Source organism: Pelobates fuscus, chromosome 9 (assembly GCF_036172605.1).
Source record: "Pelobates fuscus isolate aPelFus1 chromosome 9, aPelFus1.pri, whole genome shotgun sequence".
Lineage (NCBI taxonomy): Eukaryota > Metazoa > Chordata > Amphibia > Anura > Pelobatidae > Pelobates > Pelobates fuscus.
The window spans coordinates 12,385,861-12,412,984 of NC_086325.1; the positions used below are offsets into that span (position 1 = coordinate 12,385,861).

At 41.0% G+C, this 27,124-nt stretch overlaps 1 protein-coding gene across 1 annotated transcript in view; it reads right to left on the reverse strand.

Moving 5' to 3' along the window:
- Positions 1-26,640, reverse strand: part of LOC134572281 (cytochrome P450 2G1-like) — a 73,323-nt gene extending 46,683 nt beyond the window's left edge. The window contains exons 1-5 of the mRNA XM_063431150.1: positions 26,509-26,640; positions 24,728-24,955; positions 24,203-24,365; positions 15,561-15,713; positions 12,504-12,664 (exon numbers count right to left, since the gene is read on the reverse strand). Of these exons, the coding sequence (XP_063287220.1) occupies positions 12,504-12,664; positions 15,561-15,713; positions 24,203-24,365; positions 24,728-24,904 (654 nt within the window). The 5' untranslated portion in view covers positions 24,905-24,955; positions 26,509-26,640. The remainder of the gene's footprint in view (positions 1-12,503; positions 12,665-15,560; positions 15,714-24,202; positions 24,366-24,727; positions 24,956-26,508) is intronic.
- Between the last annotated feature and the right edge of the window lie 484 nt (positions 26,641-27,124).

Here is a 27,124-nt window from a genome sequence, read left to right on the forward strand (position 1 = left end):
ACAGATATGAGTGGTGGCACTGGGCAAATAGGCACAGTATCCAATGTGAACCTCACACAGAAGCTGGCAGGCAGGCAACTGCTCTTCTATTACAGTGGAAACTAAATTTTGGTTGTAAAAGCATGCTATAGAGACACCAGATATGATTGGCAACTGTCAAAGCACGCTGGCACAGGTCTGCAGAGCACACGCTGAAGTAGGCCTGAAACACAGACGCTTGCAGACAACTAACTGATCTTCTATTACAGTGAAAAAAAATTATTTCTTTTAAATCTAAAGCTTAACCAATTGTTAAAACAGATATGAGTGGTGGCACTGGGCAAATAGGCACAGTATCCAATGTGAACCTCACACAGAAGCTGGCAGGCAGGCAACCGCTCTTCTATTACAGTGGAAACAAAATTTTGGTTGTAAAAGCACGCTATAGAGACACCAGATATGATTGGCAACTGTCAAAGCACGCTGGCACAGGTCTGCAGAGCACACGCTGAAGTAGGCCTGAAACACAGACGCTTGCAGACAACTAACTGCTCTTCTATTACAGTGAAAAAAAATTATTTCTTTTAAATCGAAAGCTTAACCAATTGTTAAAACAGATATGAGTGGTGGCACTGGGCAAATAGGCACAGTATCCAATGTGAACCTCACACAGAAGCTGGCAGGCAGGCAACTGCTCTTCTATTACAGTGGAAACAAAATTTTGGTTGTAAAAGCACGCTATAGAGACACCAGATATGATTGGCAACTGTCAAAGCACGCTGGCACAGGTCTGCAGAGCACACGCTGAAGTAGGCCTGAAACACAGACGCTTGCAGACAACTAACTGCTCTTCTATTACAGTGAAAAAAAAATATTTATTTTAAATGTAAAGCTTAACCAATTGTTAAAACAGATATGAGTGGTGGCACTGGGCAAATAGGCACAGTATCCAATGTGAACCTCACACAGAAGCTGGCAGGCAGGCAACTGCTCTTCTATTACAGTGGAAACAAAATTTTGGTTGTAAAAGCACGCTAAAGAGACACCAGATATGATTGGCAACTGTCAAAGCACGCTGGCACAGGTCTGCAGAGCACACGCTGAAGTAGGCCTGAAACACAGACGCTTGCAGACAACTAACTGCTCTTCTATTACAGTGAAAAAAAATTATTTCTTTTAAATCTAAAGCTTAACCAATTGTTAAAACAGATATGAGTGGTGGCACTGGGCAAATAGGCACAGTATCCAATGTGAACCTCACACAGAAGCTGGCAGGCAGGCAACTGCTCTTCTATTACAGTGGAAACAAAATTTTGGTTGTAAAAGCACGCTATAGTGACACCAGATATGATTGGCAACTGTCAAAGCACGCTGGCACAGGTCTGCAGAGCACACGCTGAAGTAGGCCTGAAACACAGACGCTTGCAGACAACTAACTGATCTTCTATTACAGTGAAAAAAAATTATTTCTTTTAAATCTAAAGCTTAACCAATTGTTAAAACAGATATGAGTGGTGGCACTGGGCAAATAGGCACAGTATCCAATGTGAACCTCACACAGAAGCTGGCAGGCAGGCAACTGCTCTTCTATTACAGTGGAAACAAAATTTTGGTTGTAAAAGCACGCTATAGAGACACCAGATATGATTGGCAACTGTCAAAGCACGCTGGCACAGGTCTGCAGAGCACACGCTGAAGTAGGCCTGAAACACAGACGCTTGCAGACAACTAACTGCTCTTCTATTACAGTGAAAAAAAATTATTTATTTTAAATCGAAAGCTTAACCAATTGTTAAAACAGATATGAGTGGTGGCACTGGGCAAATAGGCACAGTATCCAATGTGAACCTCACACAGAAGCTGGCAAGCAGGCAACTGCTCTTCTATTACAGTGGAAACAAAATTTTGGTTGTAAAAGCACGCTAAAGAGACACCAGATATGATTGGCAACTGTCAAAGCACGCTGGCACAGGTCTGCAGAGCACACGCTGAAGTAGGCCTGAAACACAGACGCTTGCAGACAACTAACTGCTCTTCTATTACAGTGAAAAAAAATTATTTCTTTTAAATCGAAAGCTTAACCAATTGTTAAAACAGATATGAGTGGTGGCACTGGGCAAATAGGCACAGTATCCAATGTGAACCTCACACAGAAGCTGGCAGGCAGGCAACTGCTCTTCTATTACAGTGGAAACAAAATTTTGGTTGTAAAAGCACGCTATAGAGACACCAGATATGATTGGCAACTGTCAAAGCACGCTGGCACAGGTCTGCAGAGCACACGCTGAAGTAGGCCTGAAACACAGACGCTTGCAGACAACTAACTGCTCTTCTATTACAGTGAAAAAAAAATATTTATTTTAAATGTAAAGCTTAACCAATTGTTAAAACAGATATGAGTGGTGGCACTGGGCAAATAGGCACAGTATCCAATGTGAACCTCACACAGAAGCTGGCAGGCAGGCAACTGCTCTTCTATTACAGTGGAAACAAAATTTTGGTTGTAAAAGCACGCTAAAGAGACACCAGATATGATTGGCAACTGTCAAAGCACGCTGGCACAGGTCTGCAGAGCACACGCTGAAGTAGGCCTGAAACACAGACGCTTGCAGACAACTAACTGCTCTTCTATTACAGTGAAAAAAAATTATTTCTTTTAAATCTAAAGCTTAACCAATTGTTAAAACAGATATGAGTGGTGGCACTGGGCAAATAGGCACAGTATCCAATGTGAACCTCACACAGAAGCTGGCAGGCAGGCAACTGCTCTTCTATTACAGTGGAAACAAAATTTTGGTTGTAAAAGCACGCTATAGTGACACCAGATATGATTGGCAACTGTCAAAGCACGCTGGCACAGGTCTGCAGAGCACACGCTGAAGTAGGCCTGAAACACAGACGCTTGCAGACAACTTACTGATCTTCTATTACAGTGAAAAAAAATTATTTCTTTTAAATCTAAAGCTTAACCAATTGTTAAAACAGATATGAGTGGTGGCACTGGGCAAATAGGCACAGTATCCAATGTGAACCTCACACAGAAGCTGGCAGGCAGGCAACTGCTCTTCTATTACAGTGGAAACAAAATTTTGGTTGTAAAAGCACGCTATAGAGACACCAGATATGATTGGCAACTGTCAAAGCACGCTGGCACAGGTCTGCAGAGCACACGCTGAAGTAGGCCTGAAACACAGACGCTTGCAGACAACTAACTGCTCTTCTATTACAGTGAAAAAAAATTATTTATTTTAAATCGAAAGCTTAACCAATTGTTAAAACAGATATGAGTGGTGGCACTGGGCAAATAGGCACAGTATCCAATGTGAACCTCACACAGAAGCTGGCAGGCAGGCAACTGCTCTTCTATTACAGTGGAAACAAAATTTTGGTTGTAAAAGCACGCTAAAGAGACACCAGATATGATTGGCAACTGTCAAAGCACGCTGGCACAGGTCTGCAGAGCACACGCTGAAGTAGGCCTGAAACACAGACGCTTGCAGACAACTAACTGCTCTTCTATTACAGTGAAAAAAAATTATTTCTTTTAAATCGAAAGCTTAACCAATTGTTAAAACAGATATGAGTGGTGGCACTGGGCAAATAGGCACAGTATCCAATGTGAACCTCACACAGAAGCTGGCAGGCAGGCAACTGCTCTTCTATTACAGTGGAAACAAAATTTTGGTTGTAAAAGCACGCTAAAGAGACACCAGATATGATTGGCAACTGTCAAAGCACGCTGGCACAGGTCTGCAGAGCACACGCTGAAGTAGGCCTGAAACACAGACGCTTGCAGACAACTAACTGCTCTTCTATTACAGTGAAAAAAAATTATTTCTTTTAAATCTAAAGCTTAACCAATTGTTAAAACAGATATGAGTGGTGGCACTGGGCAAATAGGCACAGTATCCAATGTGAACCTCACACAAAAGCTGGCAGGCAGGCAACTGCTCTTCTATTACAGTGGAAACAAAATGTTGGTTGTAAAAGCACGCTATAGAGACACCAGATATGATTGGCAACTGTCAAAGCACGCTGGCACAGGTCTGCAGAGCACACGCTGAAGTAGGCCTGAAACACAGACGCTTGCAGACAACTAACTGCTCTTCTATTACAGTGAAAAAAAATTATTTCTTTTAAATCTAAAGCTTAACCAATTGTTAAAACAGATATGAGTGGTGGCACTGGGCAAATAGGCACAGTATCCAATGTGAACCTCACACAGAAGCTGGCAGGCAGGCAACTGCTCTTCTATTACAGTGGAAACTAAATTTTGGTTGTAAAAGCATGCTATAGAGACACCAGATATGATTGGCAACTGTCAAAGCACGCTGGCACAAGTCTGCAGAGCACACGCTGAAGTAGGCCTGAAACACAGACGCTTGCAGACAACTAACTGATCTTCTATTACAGTGAAAAAAAATTATTTCTTTTAAATCTAAAGCTTAACCAATTGTTAAAACAGATATGAGTGGTGGCACTGGGCAAATAGGCACAGTATCCAATGTGAACCTCACACAGAAGCTGGCAGGCAGGCAACTGCTCTTCTATTACAGTGGAAACAAAATTTTGGTTGTAAAAGCACGCTATAGAGACACCAGATATGATTGGCAACTGTCAAAGCACGCTGGCACAGGTCTGCAGAGCACACGCTGAAGTAGGCCTGAAACACAGACGCTTGCAGACAACTAACTGCTCTTCTATTACAGTGAAAAAAAAATATTTCTTTTAAATCTAAAGCTTAACCAATTGTTAAAACAGATATGAGTGGTGGCACTGGGCAAATAGGCACAGTATCCAATGTGAACCTCACACAGAAGCTGGCAGGCAGGCAACTGCTCTTCTATTACAGTGGAAACAAAATTTTGGTTGTAAAAGCACGCTATAGAGACACCAGATATGATTGGCAACTGTCAAAGCACGCTGGCACAGGTCTGCAGAGCACACGCTGAAGTAGGCCTGAAACACAGACGCTTGCAGACAACTAACTGCTCTTCTATTACAGTGAAAAAAAATTATTTCTTTTAAATCTAAAGCTTAACCAATTGTTAAAACAGATATGAGTGGTGGCACTGGGCAAATAGGCACAGTATCCAATGTGAACCTCACACAGAAGCTGGCAGGCAGGCAACTGCTCTTCTATTACAGTGGAAACTAAATTTTGGTTGTAAAAGCATACTATAGAGACACCAGATATGATTGGCAACTGTCAAAGCACGCTGGCACAGGTCTGCAGAGCACACGCTGAAGTAGGCCTGAAACACAGACGCTTGCAGACAACTAACTGATCTTCTATTACAGTGAAAAAAAATTATTTCTTTTAAATCTAAAGCTTAACCAATTGTTAAAACAGATATGAGTGGTGGCACTGGGCAAATAGGCACAGTATCCAATGTGAACCTCACACAGAAGCTGGCAGGCAGGCAACTGCTCTTCTATTACAGTGGAAACAAAATTTTGCTTGTAAAAGCACGCTATAGAGACACCAGATATGATTGGCAACTGTCAAAGCACGCTGGCACAGGTCTGCAGAGCACACGCTGAAGTAGGCCTGAAACACAGACGCTTGCAGACAACTAACTGCTCTTCTATTACAGTGAAAAAAAAATATTTCTTTTAAATCGAAAGCTTAACCAATTGTTAAAACAGATATGAGTGGTGGCACTGGGCAAATAGGCACAGTATCCAATGTGAACCTCACACAGAAGCTGGCAGGCAGGCAACTGCTCTTCTATTACAGTAGAAACAAAATTTTGGTTGTAAAAGCACGCTAAAGAGACACCAGATATGATTGTCAACTGTCAAAGCACGCTGGCACAGGTCTGCAGAGCACACGCTGAAGTAGGCCTGAAACACAGACGCTTGCAGACAACTAACTGCTCTTCTATTACAGTGAAAAAAAATTATTTCTTTTAAATCTAAAGCTTAACCAATTGTTAAAACAGATATGAGTGGTGGCACTGGGCAAATAGGCACAGTATCCAATGTGAACCTCACACAGAAGCTGGCAGGCAGGCAACTGCTCTTCTATTACAGTGGAAACAAAATGTTGGTTGTAAAAGCACGCTATAGAGACACCAGATATGATTGGCAACTGTCAAAGCACGCTGGCACAGGTCTGCAGAGCACACGCTGAAGTAGGCCTGAAACACAGACGCTTGCAGACAACTAACTGCTCTTCTATTACAGTGAAAAAAAATTATTTCTTTTAAATCTAAAGCTTAACCAATTGTTAAAACAGATATGAGTGGTGGCACTGGGCAAATAGGCACAGTATCCAATGTGAACCTCACACAGAAGCTGGCAGGCAGGCAACTGCTCTTCTATTACAGTGGAAACAAAATTTTGGTTGTAAAAGCATGCTATAGAGACACCAGATATGATTGGCAACTGTCAAAGCACGCTGGCACAGGTCTGCAGAGCACACGCTGAAGTAGGCCTGATACACAGACGCTTGCAGACAAATAACTGCTCTTCTATTACAGTGAAAAAAAAATATTTATTTTAAATGTAAAGCTTAACCAATTGTTAAAACAGATATGAGTGGTGGCACTGGGCAAATAGGCACAGTATCCAATGTGAACCTCACACAGAAGCTGGCAGGCAGGCAACTGCTCTTCTATTACAGTGGAAACAAAATTTTGGTTGTAAAAGCACGCTATAGAGACACCAGATATGATTGGCAACTGTCAAAGCACGCTGGCACAGGTCTGCAGAGCACACGCTGAAGTAGGCCTGAAACACAGACGCTTGCAGACAACTAACTGCTCTTCTATTACAGTGAAAAAAAACAATATTTTAAATCTAAAGCTTAACCAATTGTTAAAACAGATATGAGTGGTGGCACTGGGCAAATAGGCACAGTATCCAATGTGAACCTCACACAGAAGCTGGCAGGCAGGCAACTGCTCTTCTATTACAGTGGAAACAAAATTTTGGTTGTAAAAGCACGCTATAGTGACACCAGATATGATTGGCAACTGTCAAAGCACGCTGGCACAGGTCTGCAGAGCACACGCTGAAGTAGGCCTGAAACACAGACGCTTGCAGACAACTAACTGATCTTCTATTACAGTGAAAAAAAATTATTTCTTTTAAATCTAAAGGTTAACCAATTGTTAAAACAGATATGAGTGGTGGCATTGGGCAAATAGGCACAGTATCCAATGTGAACCTCACACAGAAGCTGGCAGGCAGGCAACTGCTCTTCTATTACAGTGGAAACAAAATTTTGCTTGTAAAAGCACGCTATAGAGACACCAGATATGATTGGCAACTGTCAAAGCACGCTGGCACAGGTCTGCAGAGCACACGCTGAAGTAGGCCTGAAACACAGACGCTTGCAGACAACTAACTGCTCTTCTATTACAGTGAAAAAAAAATATTTATTTTAAATGTAAAGCTTAACCTATTGTTAAAACAGATATGAGTGGTGGCACTGGGCAAATAGGCACAGTATCCAATGTGAACCTCACACAGAAGCTGGCAGGCAGGCAACTGCTCTTCTATAACAGTGAAAAAAATATATTTATTTTAAATGTAAAGCTTAACCTATTGTTAAAACAGATATGAGTGGTGGCACTGGGCAAATAGGCACAGTATCCAATGTGAACCTCACACAGAAGCTGGCAGGCAGGCAACTGCTCTTCTATTACAGTGAAAAAAAACAATATTTTAAATGTAAAGCTTAACCTATTGTTAAAACAGATATGAGTGGTGGCACTGGGCAAATAGACACAGTATCCAATGTGAACCTCACAGAGAAGCTGGCAGGCAGGCACCTGCAATTACATTACACAGGGAAAAAAAAAAAAGCAGCCTGATGTTATAGCCCTAAAAAGGGCTTTTTGGGATGCTGTCCTTACAGCAGAGATCAGATGAGTCCTTCAGGATTGTAGTGGACACTGAATACCCTAGCCTAGCTATCAATTTCCCTATGTAATCAGCAGCAGCTAAACTTTCCCTTCTCTCACTAAGCATGCATCTTCCGAATGAATCGAAAATGGATGCTGAGAGGGAGGTTGGAGGGTGTGGAAGGGAGGGAGTGCTGCTGATTGGCTGTAATGTGTCTGCTGACCGAGAGGCACAGGGTCAAAGTTTGCCCAATGATGACGAATAGGTGGCGGATCGAACTGCGCATGTGTCCGCCCGCCGCGGCGAACGCGAACACGCTAATTTTGCCGGGAACTGTTCGCCGGCGGACAGTTCGGTACATCACTACTCGCCAGACACAAGAACAAATCATACAACATTAAGGGATCATATTCGTGCATATCTGCATGATCCAGTGCACAGTGTATGACTGTCATGGCTACTAGTGTAGTCCAGCACGCAGAAACTATGTAAACATATACATAAGCAAGAAAAGGAAAAATAAAAGGACAGAGCGTAAACCGGACCTTAGAATGGCCAGACTAATACGCTAGAGACAAAGGATGGTCAAAGGGAAAGCCGAGCTCAAGGAAGCCAGAAAATACACAATACCGTTTACACAAGCCAAGTCAGGGAAACCAGAATTCAAAATAACAAGGGAAAAGCCAAGATCAGGATACCAGGAAATCAGATTCACAAAGATAAAGCACTCTCAGGAAACCAGGAACAGGAAACCACGACAGGGCAAGGTACTGGGGTGAGTTAGGGATTTAAATATCCCTCTCTATGCTCTGATTGGTCAGAGGGTGACCTCTGACCCCAAAACGTGCGTGTGCGTTGACGTCGTGACATCACGCACACGTTAGTATAATTTTCGGGGGCGGATCTAGATATGGACACGACCACGCGGTCAGCGCCATCTTTGATTTGGGCGCGACGCCCGGAAGACCTGGGGGAGCGGTTGCCGGCTCGCCGACGAGCAGGTAAGCTCGTGCTGTCGCGAGGCTGTGCCGGTCGGGCACAGCCGTGTCACGCGACGGCCCGGCGACCGCAACAGTACTCCCCACTCGAAGACCGCTCACCGGGCAGGAAGGACCCTGCTTAAGAGGAAAGCGGTTGTGAAAAGACCGGACAAGACAGGGCGCATGAACCCGGTCAGCAGGAACCCAACAACGTTCCTCGGGGCTATACCCCTTCCAGTCAACAAGATAGGACAAGATACCTCTGGAAATTTTGGAGTCCATTATAGAACGAATCTCGTATTCCTTCTGGTCACCCACTACCAAGGGCGGAGGAGGAGTAGACACTTTAGTGTATCGATTGCAAGTAAGAGGCTTGAGCAAAGATACATGAAACTAATTGCCAATCCTCATATGGGCAGGAAGTGCCAAGGAATAGGTCACCGGATTGATACGTCGGATGACTCGAAAAGGACCTATGTAACGAGGGGCAAATTTCATGGAAGGAACCTTAAGCTTGATATGGCGTGTGGATAACCACACCTTGTCACCAGGTTGATAGACAGGATTGGCACCCCGTCTTTTGTCAGCTTGTACCTTTGCACGTATCAAAGCCTTTTGCAGAGCTGAATGAACAGAATTCCAAGTATCATGAATAGATTCCAAACGGGTGTTTAAAGCAGGAATATCTGTTTCTGAAAGTACAAAAGGGAAAACCGTGGGGTGATAACCCTGGTTTACAAAAAATGGACTATGATTAGAAGATTCATGAGTCGCATTATTCCTGGCGAACTCAGCCATGGGTAAGAGCTCATACCAGTTAGACTGATTGGGATTGATAAAACAACATAAATAGGATTCTAAAGGCTGATTGGCTCTCTCTAATGCTCCATTTGTTTGAGGATGATATGCTGACGAAAAGGAGAGTTCGATACCCAATTGTTTGCAAAAGGAACGCCAAAACCTAGAAATAAATTGGGTACCTCTGTCAGACACTATGTTTTAGGATTGTGGATAAGGATTGTGTTAAACCCGTTTGAATTGGGTAGGTCCACAATAAAATTCATTGCTAAATGGAGCATTAGGTATGGGCAGTGGTTGTAACAGTCCAGGAGGTGATCTAGGAGGAACTTTAGAAACGGCACATATTTGACATGCCCCCACATAATCTTTGATATCGTTCCTAAGAGTAGGCCACCAAAACCTCCTGGAGATAGCAGAGAGGGTTTTATGGACTCCAGGATGACCTGCTGTGAGATTATCATGGAATAAATCAAGTACCTTTTGTCTTAATGGAGGTGACACATACAGTTTATCCGGAGGTTTTCCCATGGGTGCCTGAGTTTGATCTGCTATTATGGCACAGAAGAGTGGAGAAGACACTTCGGAAACTGTGGTGGCAATGAGGCATTCTGGGGGTATGATAGGAAATATCTCCTGTTCATCTGTCTCAAACTGTCTAGACAGTGCATCTGCCTTTGTGTTCTTGGTCCCAGGCCTATAAGTAATTACGAAATTGAATCGGGAGAAGAACAATGTCCATCTAGCCTGACGAGATCACAATCTCTTAGCGTCCCCAATATAAGCCAAATTCTTATGATCGGTAAAGATCAAAAGTGGCTCTTTGGAACCTTCCAAGAGATGTCTCCATTCCTTAAGGGCAAGTACAATGGCCAAAAGCTCCCTATTCCCGATGTCATAATTTCTCTCTGCAGGTGTGAGTTTGCGAGAGAAAAATCCACAGGGATGTAAAGGCGCATCATGACTTTCTCTTTGAGACAGAATGGCTCCTACTCCTGTTTCTGACGCTTCTACTTCTAGAATAAATGGCTTGGTTGGATCAGGATGAGTCAGGACAGGTGCTGATGAAAAAAAAGATTTTAACTGTTCAAATGCCTCTCTTGCTTCTTTGGGCCATGATTTGCAATTTGCTCCCTTTTTGGTTAGGTTGGTTATAGGAGAAATTACAGAAGAAAACCCTTTAATAAATTTGCGGTAGTAGTTCGCAAAACCTATGAAGCGTTGTGTAGCTTTAAGGCCTTTGGGCAACGGGCACTGTAAGACTGCTTCCAGCTTGTGAGGGTCCATCTTGAAACCGGACGGAGATATAACATATCCAAGAAATTGTATCTCCGTTTGGTCAAACTGGCATTTCTCAAACTGATCTGAGAGACCGTTTTTCAACAGGGTTTTGAGTACTATTCTCACATGTTCGTGATGTGTCTCTAGGTCTGGGGAATAGATGAGAATGTCGTCTAGGTACACTAAAACGAACATGTGGAGGTACTCTCTTAGGACATTGTTAATAAAATCCTGGAATACCGCTGGAGCGTTGCATAATCCAAACGGCATAACCAGGTATTCGTAATGTCCCATTCTAGTATTAAATGCGGTCATCGACTCGTGACCGTCCTTAATCCTGACTAGGTTGTACGCACTTCTGAGATCGGGCTTAGTGAAGATTCAAGCTCCTTTCAACCTGTCGAATAGTTCAGATATAAGGGGAATAGGATAGGCTTTTTTATCGTAATCCTATTCAAACCCCTATAGTCTATACAGAGGCAAAGGTCTCCTTTTTTAGAAATGAAGAAGAACCCAGCCCCGGCGGATGAGCAGGACCTACGGATATGACCCTTTCTGAGAGCATCCTTTATATAATCATCTAAACAAAGGTTTTCTTGGGGGGATAGAGCATACACTCCTCCCTTAGGAGGCATAGTACCTGGTAATAGATTTATGGCACAGTCATAGGGCCTACGACTGGGCCTTGTTGAACACCTCTTTTAAGTCCAAATACTGCGGTGGAATTTGTGTGGTCAGGGGAGGTGCAATGGGAACATTGATGGTACCAATTGGGCGTGGTATCTGCTTTAAGCAAACACCTCTACATCTCTCACCCGAACTCACAATTTCTCCTTCAACCCAATCTAAACGTGGATTGTGTTTCTGGAGCCAAGGGAAACAGAGTATTATCTGACATGTAGGTAAATGGATTTGAAAAACCATCTCTTCAGAGTGTAGAATACCCACTGAGACAGTGATTGGCAGAGTTTCGTGTGTGATGAGAGGCTGGGCAAGAGGTCTTCCATCAATAGCCTCTACTGCTATGGGTCTCTCTTTCTGTCTTAAGGGCAGGAGAAACTTTTCAGAGAATTCTTTGTCTATGAAATTCTCTCATGAATGGAAGACATTTAAGATAAAAATAATTACACATTTTAACACCATAAACAAAGGACTAAATGTAGATTCTGACTTTCTAACAGACTTCTATAAACGTCTTATATTTATTTTTTCCAATACTCCCGCTTCACCTTTATTCAAGGTAAATATATATATATATTTATATATGCAGATGTATATTTGTATTAACTGTGAAAGTAGAAACCATCTCTAAACTTCATTGACCACCTCTGGTTGGTAGAAATTAATTTTCAGGTCAAGACATTTCCCATACATTGCCATGAATGTATTCTACATATATTGGCAAAAGCATTGATGTGACAATGTTTGTTTAGCTTCCTATAAAGAATAGTTTATGTTGAACTGTTATGTTTACTAAATGTTACAAATCCAGAACATAGAAAAAATAATGAATGCCTTTGAAAACACGTTATCACCTGTCATTTAGTTGGTGGACAATATGCTAATGTTATAATTCCACTGAGGCATATTATGGACCATTTCCTCTCTTACCTGTCCCCATCGTGAGCTAACTATTAAAAATGTTTTGTTCATCAGGTTTATGACGTTAATGAGCTCCTCATCCTCATAGTCCTGGCGATTTCCAAGCATTAGAGAGAAAATAACATTGCAAACAGCTTTGCTCAGATATTCCCGAGGATCCAGAACGGCTCCTGTAACAAATGTAAAGAAATCTGATTTGTTATAGATTATAGAAAGTAAAAACAACTCTTATGACAAAATAGCCTTTGTATACTAATCAATAATCAATGTTCGATAAAAAAAAATATATTTTATTGGTGATCAGCTGCAAGGACTTTGACTGGGGAGGTACACCTGTCAAAATCTTACCTCAACATCTGAGGAAAGGGATTTAGGGGTGATTATTTCTGATGACTTAAAGGTAGGCAGACAATGTAATAGAGAAGCAGGAAATGCTAGCAGAATGCTTGGTTGTATAGGGAGAGGTATTAGCAGTAGAAAGAGGGACGTGCTCATGCCATTATACAGAACACTGGTGAGACCTCACTTGGAGTACTGTACGCAGTACTGGAGACCGTATCTTCAGAAGGATATTGATACCTTAGAGAGAGTTCAGAGAAGGGCTACTAAACTGGTTCATGGATTGCAGGATAAAACTTACCAGGAAAGGTTAAAGGATCTTAACATGTATAGCTTGGTGGAAAGACGAGACAGGGGGGATATGATAGAAACATTTAAATACCGTATTTTTCGCTCCATAAGACGCACTTTTTTTCCCCTCAAAAGTGAGGGGAAATGTCTGTGCGTCTTATGGAGCGAATATGAAGCTTTACTTACCTGTCTTGCAGCGTTGGCCGGCAGCACAGGGCGCACCGCGGTAGTGGAACTTGAATTTCATGTTCCGGTTTCCGGCGGGACTGAAAGGAAGTGTGCACAAGCTGAGTGCGCACTTCCTTTCAGTCCCGCCGGAAACGGAACATGAAATTCAAGTTCCACTACCACAGTGCGCCCTGTGCTGCCGGCCAACGCTACAAGACAGGTAAGTAATTATGGGACAAGGGGAGGGGGACAGTATGGGAGAGAAGAATATGGGGAGGGGGATGAAGTCTATGGGGAGGGGGGGTGAAGTCTATGGGGAGGGGGGGGTGAAGTCTATGGGGGGGGTGAAGTCTATGGGGGGGTGAAGTCTATGGGGGGGGTGAAGTCTATGGGGGGGGTGAAGTCTATGGGGGGGTGAAGTCTATGGGGGGGTGAAGTCTATGGGGAGGGGGGGGTGAAGTCTATGGGGAGGGGGGGATGAAGTCTATGGGGAGGGGGGATGAAGTCTATGGAGGGGGGGATGAAGTCTATTGGGGGGATGAAGTCTATTGGGGGGGGATGAAGTCTATGGGGGGATGAAGTCTATGGGGGGGATGAAGTCTATGGGGGGGATGAAGTCTAGGGGGGGATGAAGTCTATGGGGGGGATGAAGTCTATGGGGGGGATGAAGTCTATGGGGGGATGAAGTCTATGGGGAGGGGGTGGATGAAGACTATGGGGAGGGGGAGATGAAGTCTATGGGGAGGGGGTGGATGAAGACTATGGGGATGGGGGATGAAGACTATGGGGAGGGGGTGGATGAAGTCTATGGGGAGGGGGTGGATGAAGACTATGGGGATGGGGGGATGAAGACTATGGGGAGGGGTGGATGAAGACTATGGGGAGGGGGTGGATGAAGACTATGGGGAGGGGGTGGATGAAGACTATGGGGAGGGGGTGGATGAAGACTATGGGGAGGGGGTGGGTGAAGACTATGGGGAGGGGGTGGGTGAAGTCTATGGGGAGGGGGTGGGTGAAGACTATGGGGAGGGGGTGAGTGAAGACTATGGGAGAGAGGAGAAGACTATGGGAGGGGGGAACACTATGGGACAGGGGAGAAAAAAAATATTCTGTACAAACTGTCCCATAGTAAGAAACACTATGGGACAGTTTGTTCAGAATATTTTTTTTCTGGGTTTCTTCCTCTAAAAACTAGGTGCGTCTTATGGTGAGGTGCGTCTTATGGAGCGAAAAATACGGTACATAAAGGGAATCAACACAGTAAAGGAGGAGGCTATATTTAAAAGAAGAAAAACTACCACAACAAGAGGACATAGTCTTAAATTAGAGGGGCCAAGGTTTAAAAATAATATCAGGAAGTATTACTTTACTGAGAGGGTAGTGGATGCATGGAATAGCCTTCCAGCTGAAGTGGTAGAGGATAACACAGTAAAGGAGTTTAAGCATGCGTGGGATAGGCATAAGGCTGTCCTAGCTATAAGATAAGGCCAGGGACTAATGAAAGTATTTAGAAAATTGGGCAGACTAGATGGGCCGAATGGTTCTTATCTGCCGTCACATTCTATGTTTCTATGTTTCTATGTAACTCAGCTGTCGGGGAGGACAGAAGCCTTCCATATTAAAACAGATCATGTATAAAAATTGCTATTTTGTTATTCTAAAATTGTATGTTTTCTTGGACATGTTACAAAAAGCACCACAGATATTGCAGAGTAAACTATAGTTATGTAAATGAATATATAAATGCATTTGGATTTATCACTTGATTTTGGGTTGAACTGAGCTGATGACAACTTGTAAAATAAGACCAAATTAGCCAAATTGAAATATATTGCTAAAAAGATATTTTAACTAAACGTGTTGAGTTTTTTTTCCAGTTTTCACTCAGGTTATCCTCATTCCTCATTAAGAACAAGTTATTAAGTAAAAAAAAAAATATTTTCCCAGTTGTGTTATTACATAGATGATTTCAGGATTTCTATCAGTAATTATTTATGTTACTTAAGAGTATTTTCTAATAATATGTTTTCCAAACAATGCAATACTGTTGGAAATATTTCAAAATGATTTATCTACAAAAAATCCTATAGTTCTTGATGGTGACTTCTGTATATAATTCATTTGGATAGATTTTCTAACGGTATTGAATTATTTGGAAACTTGCTATATCAAGGCCTTAGTTTGAAGAAATTAAACTGTCTCTTTTATTTTGTCCTGTTTTAGTTGGACTCAAAACATTTTCATAGAATACGTTCTCGTTTCTCAAACCTTTGGTTCTTTTTAACTCTGCAACCAGACAAGTGGCTTCCTCCAGAATTCTTTCTTCTGTGCTTCTCTTCCCCATCCCGAAATCTCGTAAGGCAGAGAGAGAAAAGCGTCGGAGTTCTCGCCATCGGTGCATATTGCTGGTAAAAGCTATTCCTAGTTTGTAAAGGATGTAATGGTAAAAATATAATACACTGATTACACAGTTCTTTAGCTAAGCAGATTTAATATTATTGGCCAAGAGAAAAAATATAGGCAGCATACATAAGCTAGAGTGTAAAACCAAAATAACTATCGGTATACACCGCAAATAAAATATCCCCCTCTAAAAAGTGTGCTCACCTACAACCCTATAATTTTTAACACATTCAGAGTGAATAAACAAAAAAGAGAGAGGTCAAAAATTTCCCTTCACCTAATGATATAAAAACTTACAAATCAATATAGAAACATGAAGTAGATCAATCCCAAGTTCCAAAAAATCTTATGCAAGGATGGGTAACACTGGAAAAACACAACCATAAACTGTACAAAGAGTAATGTAGAACAAAACACACTAAATTAGTGCACTTACAAGACAGACAAATATAAAAGCCTTTCTTCCTGTTGGTCCAGAGCTTCTTGGGTGTAATTCCATATATATATATATATATATATATATATATATATATATATATATATATATATATATATATATATATATATATATATATATATATATATATATATATATATATATATAATGGTACTGGTAAATAAAACTAAAACCACAAAATATATTTTAAAACCAATAAATGTAATTGTGACGAGAGCAATCTCGCCACATTGCTTTGGAGAAGCCTGGCTGCCCGCCTGCTGCCTTTGGACTATGGCCCTGGGAGATTGGGCCCTTTAAAAACAGTATTCGGCCATACCAGAGTGTATGTCACTCATTCTGGCCCTTTAAATACAGTGGGGTCATTTGGTACTTGCCCTGTGTGAGCTGTGGTAACCCAGATAGCTATGCCATGGAGCCTATTCGTGTGATTAAAGACTTTGGCTCCATGGCGATTAAACTGTATTCGGTTAGTCTGAGTGCCATTCACCTAATAATGTGCACTCAGACCTGAGCTATCTGGGGATATGTGAAATGTCTGTGTGTTATGTGTAAAATGTGACTTTATGTATTTTAAAGTGTTTTATGTCGTTTTGCAACCATGTGGTTAATGGAGTCTGCCTCTAGTCCTGGATAATTAGATTACTTCCCCCCATTGTCTCGAGGATAGAGGGCCCTGTAAAACCATGCTTCCAGAAGGTCAAATGCACATTTGTACTAACTTTTGAACCCCTGGTCCAATTCGTATGATTTTTGAGAATGTTGTTCCCCTGAATGGATTGATTGTGAATATGTATTTTTATGCGAATGTGATGTATATTTTGGGAGTTATGAATGTTGTGTAAAAACTGTATTTTCCCTACCTATGATAATTGTATTTTCCTGTGTGTACAGATAATTAGTTTACAGGTAGAGGGGAGGGCTATGTGTGGGATGTAACTATTGTGTGATTGGTTAATGTACGTTACTGTGTGTGTCCCTCCCCTTCATGGGAGCACCTAATAAAAAGGGCTGCAAGCTAGCAACCAGAGAGTTCTATTTTTACCCTCAACTTGAGTCCTGTCTCTTATTGGGGGAATCTGCTACAAGGGATTGCTATGCTAGGCATATTCCCTTGCTATAATCACTGAGCTCTTGTAAGAGCTTGTTCCTGCTTCGTTCTGAAGGGAGATAGCTGCAGCCTGCGGTGCTTATGGTGTCTGGTGGAGTGCTTGGAGTCCTCTGGAAGCGCTAGGAGCATCTTTCAACGGAGGTACCCAGTCGGGGTGCCAGTGGATCCGTTACAGTAATAATAATGGTTGCACTTACAAGGAAGATATAAAAACAAGCACATCATCTATGGTATGGTATACGCTTCTCTATAGAAGGATGGTAAATTTATCCACCAAGTATAAGATGTAGAAGTGGCTTCAATAAATAAATATATAAAATTAACCAAAATAAATAATAAAATAAATAACAGCACAGCCCCAACGCGTTTCGTCTTATTGTAAACCTTTCTCAGGGGATCATGGGTCCGGCTTTTAATAACACCCTTTGTATTGCTTCTCCTCTGTAATTTGAAGTCTTTTCCTTCTTTAATTGGGAGCCAGATGATTGGTACATGCCGTGGGTTCCACCATGGAATGCATGGACCTTTCAGAAGTGACATGTAAATGGTGTTGTGTGTGGACATGTGTGTGGACTCCAGCTTGGAATGTCATATCGACCATGCATATAGAAAAACAAAAGTCTGTATATGTGTATTGGAAATATTGTAATCAGATTATAGCACAACAAAGTTGATAGATCAAAAGATCCACCCTAAATATATCCCAAATATCATAAAGCAAAGAATACTTATCCAATATATGATTATGCCAAAAGGTATATATATAAGAAATACCCGTATATACTCGAGTATAAGCCGAGTTTTTCAGCACATTTTTTGTGCTGAAAAACCCCAACTCGTCTTATACTCGAGTCAATTGTCTGTATTATGGCAATTTGCATTGCCATAATACAGACTGGGGCTGTGGGGGCTGCAGAGAGATGTTACTTACCTGTCCTGCAGCTCCTGTCAGCTCTCTCCTCCTCCGCCGGTCCGTTCAGCTCTTCTGTCAGCTCACATTTACACTGTGAGCTGACAGAAGAGCTGAACGGGCCGGCGGAGGAGGAGAGAGCTGACAGGAGCTGCAGGACAGGTAAGTAACATCTCTCTGCAGCCCCCACAGCCCCCTCCTACACAGTGCCCATCCACTGGACCACCAGGGAAGGAGAGCCCCCCTCCCTGGCCAGCTAGCAAGCAGGGAGGGGGGACGAAAAAAATGTATATATATTAATAATAATACAAATAATAAAAATAATAAAATAAAAATAATAATAAAATAAAAAATAATAAAATAAAAAAATAATAATAATAAAAAAATGTAATGAAACAAAAAAAATATTAAAATAATAATTAAAAAATAAAAATGCCCACCCCCCACCAAGGCTCTGCATCACACTCTGCATTACACACACACATACACACACTGCATTCATACACACACACACACTGCATTCATACACACACACTGCATTCATGCACACACACTGCATTCATGCACACACACAGCACTCATACACACACACACAGCACTCATACACACACACACAGCACTCATACACACACACACTGCATTCATACACACACTGCATTCTCATACACACACTGCATTCTCATACACACACTGCATTCTCATACACACACACTGCATTCTCATACACACACACTGCATTCTCATACACACACACTGCATTCTCATACACACACTGCATTCATTATACACACACTGTAAATAAATATTCAATTAATATAATTTTTTAAGGATCTAATTTTATTGAGAAATTTACCAGCAGCTGCTGCATTTCCCACCCTAGTCTTATACTCGAGTCAATAAGTTTTCCCAGTTTTTTGGGGTAAAATTAGGGGCCTCGGCTTATATTCGGGTCGGCTGATACTCGAGTATATACGGTATATAGAAACATAGAATGTGATGGCAGATAACATCTAGTCTGCCCAATTTTCTACATACTCTCATTAGTCCTTGGCCTTATCTTATATGTAGGATATGTCATACCAATCCCACGCATGCTTAAACTCCCTCACTGTGTTAACCTCTACCACTTCAGCTGGAAGGCTATTCCACGGATCCACTACACTCTCGGTAAAGTAATAATTCCTGATATTATTTTTAAACCTTTGCCCCTCTAATTTAAGACAATGTCCTCTTGTTGTCGTAGTTTTTCTTCTTTTAAATATAGTCTCCTCCTTTACTGTGTTGATTCCCTTTATGTATTTAAATGTTTATATCATATCATGAGATTAGTGGGTGTAGGGAGTGGAGCGAGATGACGTAGGATGTACAGCTGCATCCTCCTAGAATGCGTCTGAGGTATCGATCGGGGGAGCCAAACGGGAGGAAAGGACCTGTCCCGAATAAAGCAGCAGTGCTATCCAGGATACCTCTCGGAGCACTGGGAGGGTAGGGCCTGGTGCCGCGTGACGGAGGAGGATACAGCAGGCAGAACTGCAGGCGGTCAACGCGGTGGAAAGATTGAAAGGAGCCCGGCAGGGGAGAGTGTACCTAATGCGTGTATAAACACCGGCAACAGACGGAGATTGTAAACTGGGGCATAACTCTACAAGATAAGTGGCAATAGACGGTTATTCGTTTCTACATACTTCTAAGTTACACTGCAGGGGTTAACAGAAACAATATTTTAGGTATTCACTGTTAGTTTATAATGCAGGGGATATTATAAAGCTAATTGACCCATAAAAGAAAGGTGGAAGTGAAGGGCAAATAGAGAGCAGCACACAGGGGGCCATAATTGATTTAAAAGCTATCTAATTTATTTAACTCTCTCCCATAGCAAGGAGTAGATATGCGTGTCTGCTTTAGTGCCTAACTTGTGGGTAGGTGATTAACTTCCCTGTGTCATACTACTATAACAAAAAACAAATATAAAGGTGTATCAGGACAGAGAGGTGACAGTGTAAAAGAGAAGCATCTAGGTTAGGTTGGAAAAACATAGGAAACTAAATATTAAGACACAGAAAAGGAAAAATATCCTATAGGAAAAGAATAAACAAACTTATCGGCAAGCATCTAAAAAAAAAGAAAAAAAGCCTGAAAACAAAACAGAAAAATGCCTTTCCTTTTTTTCACCAAATCCGACAATTAATAAAACAAACCTGGAGGAATCGACTCTCTCTAATATCCCTCTAGAAGAAGGTATTAACAAAATGAAAAGGGAAGAAACCCAAGAATTAAGTCAAAGAGAAGCAAGAAGTGAATATGACGATTTACTCAGACACCTAGACAAACAATTCGGGAAATTAAGAGAAGAAATTCAAGCAAATACTATAGACATCAAGAAAGAACTGCTGACTCTTAACCAACGATTCCTAGGAATAGAAGAAAAATTAAATGGACTAGAACATAAGGAAAACATCTACAAAGAAGAACATCTGGCGCTAGAGAAAAAGATGGCTGACATGGAGGATAAATTGAATAAGAAGAATGGTCAAGACGGAATAATTTAAGAATCAGAGGAGTATCAGAACAAATGAATAAAAAAAGCCTGGAACCCTATATATATATATATATTTATGGGGTTATGTTTTGGGGTGCTTGCTGGACTTTGGGGAAAATGTGTGTTTTTCTGCCTGTGGATAATTAGGTTATTGTATTAGCAACCTAATTGTATCACAGGCAGAGGGGAGGGATTGTGTGCTGTAAGTGGGAGTGTCGGACATTATTGTATTGTTCTGATTGGTTTGTGTTCTTTGTGTGCCTGTGTTCCATCAGGTCCAGGGGGTGTGCCTCTGGCCTAAGGAATTGTATATAAGTAAACCTGTACCAATAAAGCCTCAGACTTGTTGTACCCTTCATGAAGTCTTGGCTCATGTTTGGGGGATTGGAGAACTACCTACACTGTGGGGATTGCTATAATCACTATACACCCCAGTGTAAGAGCTTGTTCCTGTCCCTGCTCTCTGGAAGCTGGATCCTGGCCTTGGGTCCAGAGTGGGTGGAATACGGGAGACCCCAACCAAGTTGCGGCGGTTTGTGGGGTCTGCAGTGGTTATGGTGTCTAGTGGAGTGCTTGGAGCCCTTGGGAAGCACTTGGAGCATCCGTCAACGGAAGGTACCCAGTCGGGGTGCCAGGAGATCCGTTACAAAGCCGTCTTATTTTTATATAAACACTAATAAAGGAGGGTTTTTTTTATTTTATATATATATGGTAATACTTGGAGAGAAAGAGACGCAAAAATCAAAAAGAAACCATAAATTAAGCTGATCTCTATAAATGCCCAGGGGATTAACACACCATGTAAAAGGTCTATAATTGTAGATTTTTTCATAAAAAAATTGGGTTCAAATTTGTTCCCTGCAAGAAATCCACTGGACAAAAGCCAAGGAAAAGACAATAAATCCATCAAGAAACCTCATTATTATAAGTGCAGCCTTAAAAAATTAAAAAAGGGGGCGTTGCATTTATCTTTGCAAAAAATGTTTCCGTAATCATTAAATTTTATGAACTAGATCCAGAAGGAGCAAAATATTATCTTAATATGTGAAATAAACAACAAGTTATTTACACTAGTCAATATTTACGCACCAAATAAAGCAACAATAAAATGTATATATATTTATATATACAGTAAAATGTTTTTTTATTGTAAGAACAATCAGGATGTGTAATGCTCTGCCTGAAGAAGTGGTTTTATCAGAGTCCATACAGATGTTCAAACAGCTACTAGATGCATACTTGCAAAGACAGAATATTCAAGGATATAATCTTTCAATGTAGGGTAATAACTGCTTGATTCAAGGATAAATCTGACTGCCATTCTGGGGTCAAGAAGGATTTTTTTCCTAGCTTGTTGCAAAATTGTGCTTCAAACTGTTTTTTTTTTTTTCCTTCTTTTGGATCAACAGCAAAAAAACAAATGTGAGGAAGGCTGAACTTGATGGACGCAAGTCTCTTTTCAGCTATGTAACTATGTAACTAACTATGTAACTATGTGTAACGGAGCTCCGTGTACTCCGACCGAGTACCCTCCGTTGATGGACGCTTCCTAGCTTGCGCCGAGGACCACAAGCACCGCACCGGACACCACAGCCACCGCAGGCTCCACAACCGCCGTAGCTTAACTGGAGCCGCGCCGTCTTCCTTCCACCCTGGATCGGCTTCTGTCCTCCAGGACCGTGTGGGGAAGACCTCTCCTCCAGGAGAGCGTAACAGGAACAAGCTCTTAAAAGAGCAAAGTGATTGAAAGCTCAGGGGAATATGCAGAGCATAGCAATCCCCAGTGTGATATAGCAGTTCCCTCCAATAACGAGACAAGGCTACGTATTGAGGGTCAGAAGAGGTCTGAGATGCTGGAACACCCAGCCTGGCTTTTATTGAGGTTACATGCAAATAGGACACTCCCAGGGGGAGGCATAAAATCACCAATCACACATCTGGTGCAACCCACACATTCCCACCCCTCAGATAAACATTTAAACCAATTATTACATACAATAAAAATACAGTTTTTACACACACACTGTAACTTTAAAACCATACATTCAATTTACATTCAATAAAAAGCACATATTCAGACTCAGCATACATCAAACATAAACACTTCCAAAAATCAGCCAAATCCCTCCAGTGGATCAAAAGTTAGCTGGAAGTCCTTTATGACCGACCGCAAGCACAATTTCCTGCCCAAAACAGTTCCATAGATTTGGGCTGTGAGGCCGGTCAATTTCATGCCGAAAAAACGACTAAGTCCCATTTCGAACGGGACTTAGTCTCTGGAGCTGAAAAACGAAGTGTAGGAGAAGGTAAGGGTCAGCGGTGTTCGGCAAAATGTGTAGCCGATTTTGGTTCCACAGAATCTTTAGCATACACCGCTGACCACATTCGAATGACTAAAATGGCCGCCGCCACGTGTTCGGCTGCCGAATGGCGGCCACCCAGCGCTCGCAATTAACCTGCAGTAACCTCACATCCTGGGAGGTAAATTGCCTGCATACTTTAACTTCTGGGTGGTCCGCCTGTGTGGTACTTGGTTCAGTAAGCCCTATTTACTGAACCAAGTGGGAGAGAGCCAGGGGCAAGTTATTTTACAGGTCTGGGGACATAGTCTTAAAGGGGCATTGTTCAGCAAAGTCACAATATGTCCCCAGACGGTTCTTAAAGGGCCATACACACCCAATAAAAGTTAATACATTTTCAGGGGCACAATCTTCCAGGGGCCATAGTCATGAGGCAGGAGGCTGGCAAATAGGCTTCTCCACAATCCAGGGAAGCAGGGCAATTTCTCATTTAAAGGGCCAGTTACAAATAGCAATTTGTAACACTATGTAACTATGTAAGTCTTCAAAAAAAAAAAAAAAGAGCTGATCAGATAGGGCTGGTACTAATTATGGGGGATTTCAATTGTGTAGTTGACCAGCTAAGAGATAGAAAAAGCCAGAATGATAGGAAAAATAGAAAAAAGATTAGAACAAACTGCAAAACTGAACAATCATATATGAGATAAATGGAAAATATTTCATCCAACATATTTAGATTATACATGTTATTCTAGAACATTTAATCCTTACTCCAGAATAGATTTTATTTTGGGAAACGTGACCATGCTGTATCTTATATACATAAGAAATACAGGATATTGCATGGTCAGACCATAGTCCTTTAATGATGGAATATAAAGATAATTTTTATAATTTCCGCAGTGCATAAAAGATTTTACACTACACAAAAAAAATAATGTGGAATAAATTCAAAAAAATAACAAATCTCAAATCTCATTTGGAGACAAACATTTGATTGGGGCAATATTTTTCATACTTCCTATGATGAAAATAATCTTGAAATGCTTATCCCACGAGTGTCTACATTTTGCTTGGAATTAGGAGCAAAGAAAAAGATATAGCAAAAGTGGTTTTCTCTTTAAAGTCTACTTTGAAAAATTACATAGAAAAAATAGGCAAACAAAAGGTAAAGAGCAATAATTTATTACCATAATTTTTGTAGAGAGCATCAAAGGCCAACATGTTCCCACGAGCCAAAAAGTCATCCCCTCTGTCTATAAGAATTTCTTTCACCCTCTTATATCCGGTGACCACCACTACTGGACGAATCCCGAAGTACACCGTGTATAGATCACCATATTGCTCACTAAACTGTAATGGAAGAAAATCAACTGCGTGAACTCTGGTGTGACTTTTACTTATTGCATCAAATATATATCATATTAATTAAAGGACAACTGTCACCTAATTTTAACTTCTCATGTTTTAAAAGTTTATTACATTTAACAAATTGTTATGTTTTCAAAAATTCTGCATTTTGATTTTTTTTTTTTTAAAGAAAATGTCACTGATTATCTGGCTGAGCAGCCATGTTGGGTCAGACGCTATGTTATCTGACCAACTACCTAATTAACCTAATTAATTGCTGCTTTGATTACTCTGTATGAAAATTTGATAACTATTCCTTTTATACCAAGATTGCTAACTCTCATTGTAAAATCACACAGTCCTACCTTCTGGAGAGTTTCTACAATCCCCTTTCTCAGCTGAAGGAAATTTCCCAGCAGTGGAAGAGGTCTAGGTCCTGGGGGAAGGTTTCCATTTCTCCAAATAATTTTAAAACCAAGAATCACGATAAGGCAGGATATGCAGAGGGCAATAAGTAGCGTTACCCCTTCAGAGGAATCCATCGTGGAGTCAGCTCTACAATGTGTTTCAGATACAGGTGTCTTGATGTCTTTCTTGAATAGAGGTGAAGATGATTAATATTGCATTTATGTAAACTAATGCTGGAGGGGAAGTAGGATTTAAACATATGAACAGGTTAAGACAAGCTAAGTAACTGCTAATTAATACGATTTTGGCCTTCAGATATATCTATATGGAATGTATGAGATAATTTAGAGAACACTGCAATTTGATTAGGGTACAATTTAAAGAATATATAGTTCTAATCAAAATTATTCAACCCCAAATTGAAAATCAGGTTTATTATTGCAATGAACAAATCAAACAAAAACAATTGAAATAGCTCAACACAGCAAATGTTTTAAGTGGTTTCCCCAAATTCAACAAAAAATACAACTTATAATGACTTCTCCAGTCTTAAAAGTATTAAACCCCCTGAATAGCATCCCTCATAACAGCACAACAGATGTTATCTCAAGCACACCTGAAGCAACTTAGCAAGGGCTTCATTAGTTGCACCAGGTGTGCTTGAGCTGGAACACTTGATATACCTGAACTGGCTAGCGGTTTGTTGAGTGTCACATTTGACTGCATGTTAGAAATATGGCTAAGTCAAAAGAATGGTCCATAAAGTTAAAAGAAGATATAATTCAAAACAAACCAGAAACAGGATATAAAAAGATAGTGAAGGCAGTGAATGTTCCTAGAGACACTGTTGGAAGCATAGTTCGCAAGTTTAAAGTTAAGGAAACAGTGGTTATACTACCTGGAGAGGGCAGAAAAAGGAAGAAATTAAAAAAAAACATTTCGGTCTGTTCTAACAAACTTTCATCAGGATCAGCATACAACCAAATAATACATCATTAAGTACCATACATCAAAATGACATAAACTCACCCCACTGACGTGCAGGTTGCTCCGAGGATGCCCAGGCTGGACTGCACATGGGATGCGGTCACACTGGAGGGGGGAGCAATAGTTGACAATATTTATTACCTGTTATGTATTAAATTTATATGTGTGTGTATGTGTATATATATATATTGTTTGTATATTGTGTTTTTTTGTAATATTGTATCCTATTGTAACAATGCAATGTTTTGTGGACCATGATATACTTGAAAACAACTTTTTTTCTTAATTCATATATGATATTGAGTGTTAGCCAGCGTATCTATGGATTCTGTCTGATTTTAATGCTGTCATTGATCAGTGTATGTACAGATCTTCCTGGGAGAGAGGAGAACTGCGTTATGTATGTGTTATGTGCTTTGCTCTCTTAAATGCTTGCTCAGATGTTTATATTTTATGTCAAACTGTTACCAAACAAAGACAAACAAAACCCAAACTTACTATAAGAAGTTATTTTTTTTTTTTTTTTGAACAGTCCAAGTCTAGGGTAACAAGCCAATAATCTTATCCAGTTAATTCCAGCAGACTTGTAAGCGGTTAGCAATGCAGCAAGTCCGGTGTTTAAAGCCAATAGTCGCTATCAGTAAATCCAGCAGAATTGCAAAGTGAAAATAATCGTTAACCTAAAATCCAGCAGAACTGAAAATGGAATCTGTATGTCAAGTCCCGAAAGTACAAAGCCAAAAGTAGTTACCTGTATATCCAACAGAGTATTAAGTGTTTGAAGCCGATGTAGATGTAAAGTTCTGTCTGGAAGGCAGTGGGACCCACAATAGTATTTCCTTAAACAAGAGAGTAACGGGAAAACAATACAAAGTTACGACAAATTAAAGTGCAGGGAATCACTGACAGGGCGTGTGTCTAAAGACTCACTGTGATACTAATTTAAAGAAATATGCACACACTAAATACAGAATCTCACAACAGTGGTCTTATATTTAATATGTTAACAATGCAGTTTCTCTGGAATTGAAGGGTTAAATCACCAGCCACGTCAAGGCAAACCACTTAGGTGAGTCCTACACTAACAATTCACCTTATTGCTTTCAAAGAAAAAGCAAAACAAACAGCCATGTTACAGAGCTGGAACCCACCCCATCTGTGTCCTAATGAGGGTTAATAAGTGTGTAGATTTACAAGAATACCCCTTTCTGACTCATTAGAGATTGTTAGTGTAGGACTCACCTAAGAGGCTTGCCTTGATGGTGCACTTGAACTGCCCCATGGCAAGAAGGGAAGACTTACTGTCTGCCCCACTGGACTACAGGATGCCACCCTTCTCCAGCACAGAAGGCAAAGAGGAGGGTGGT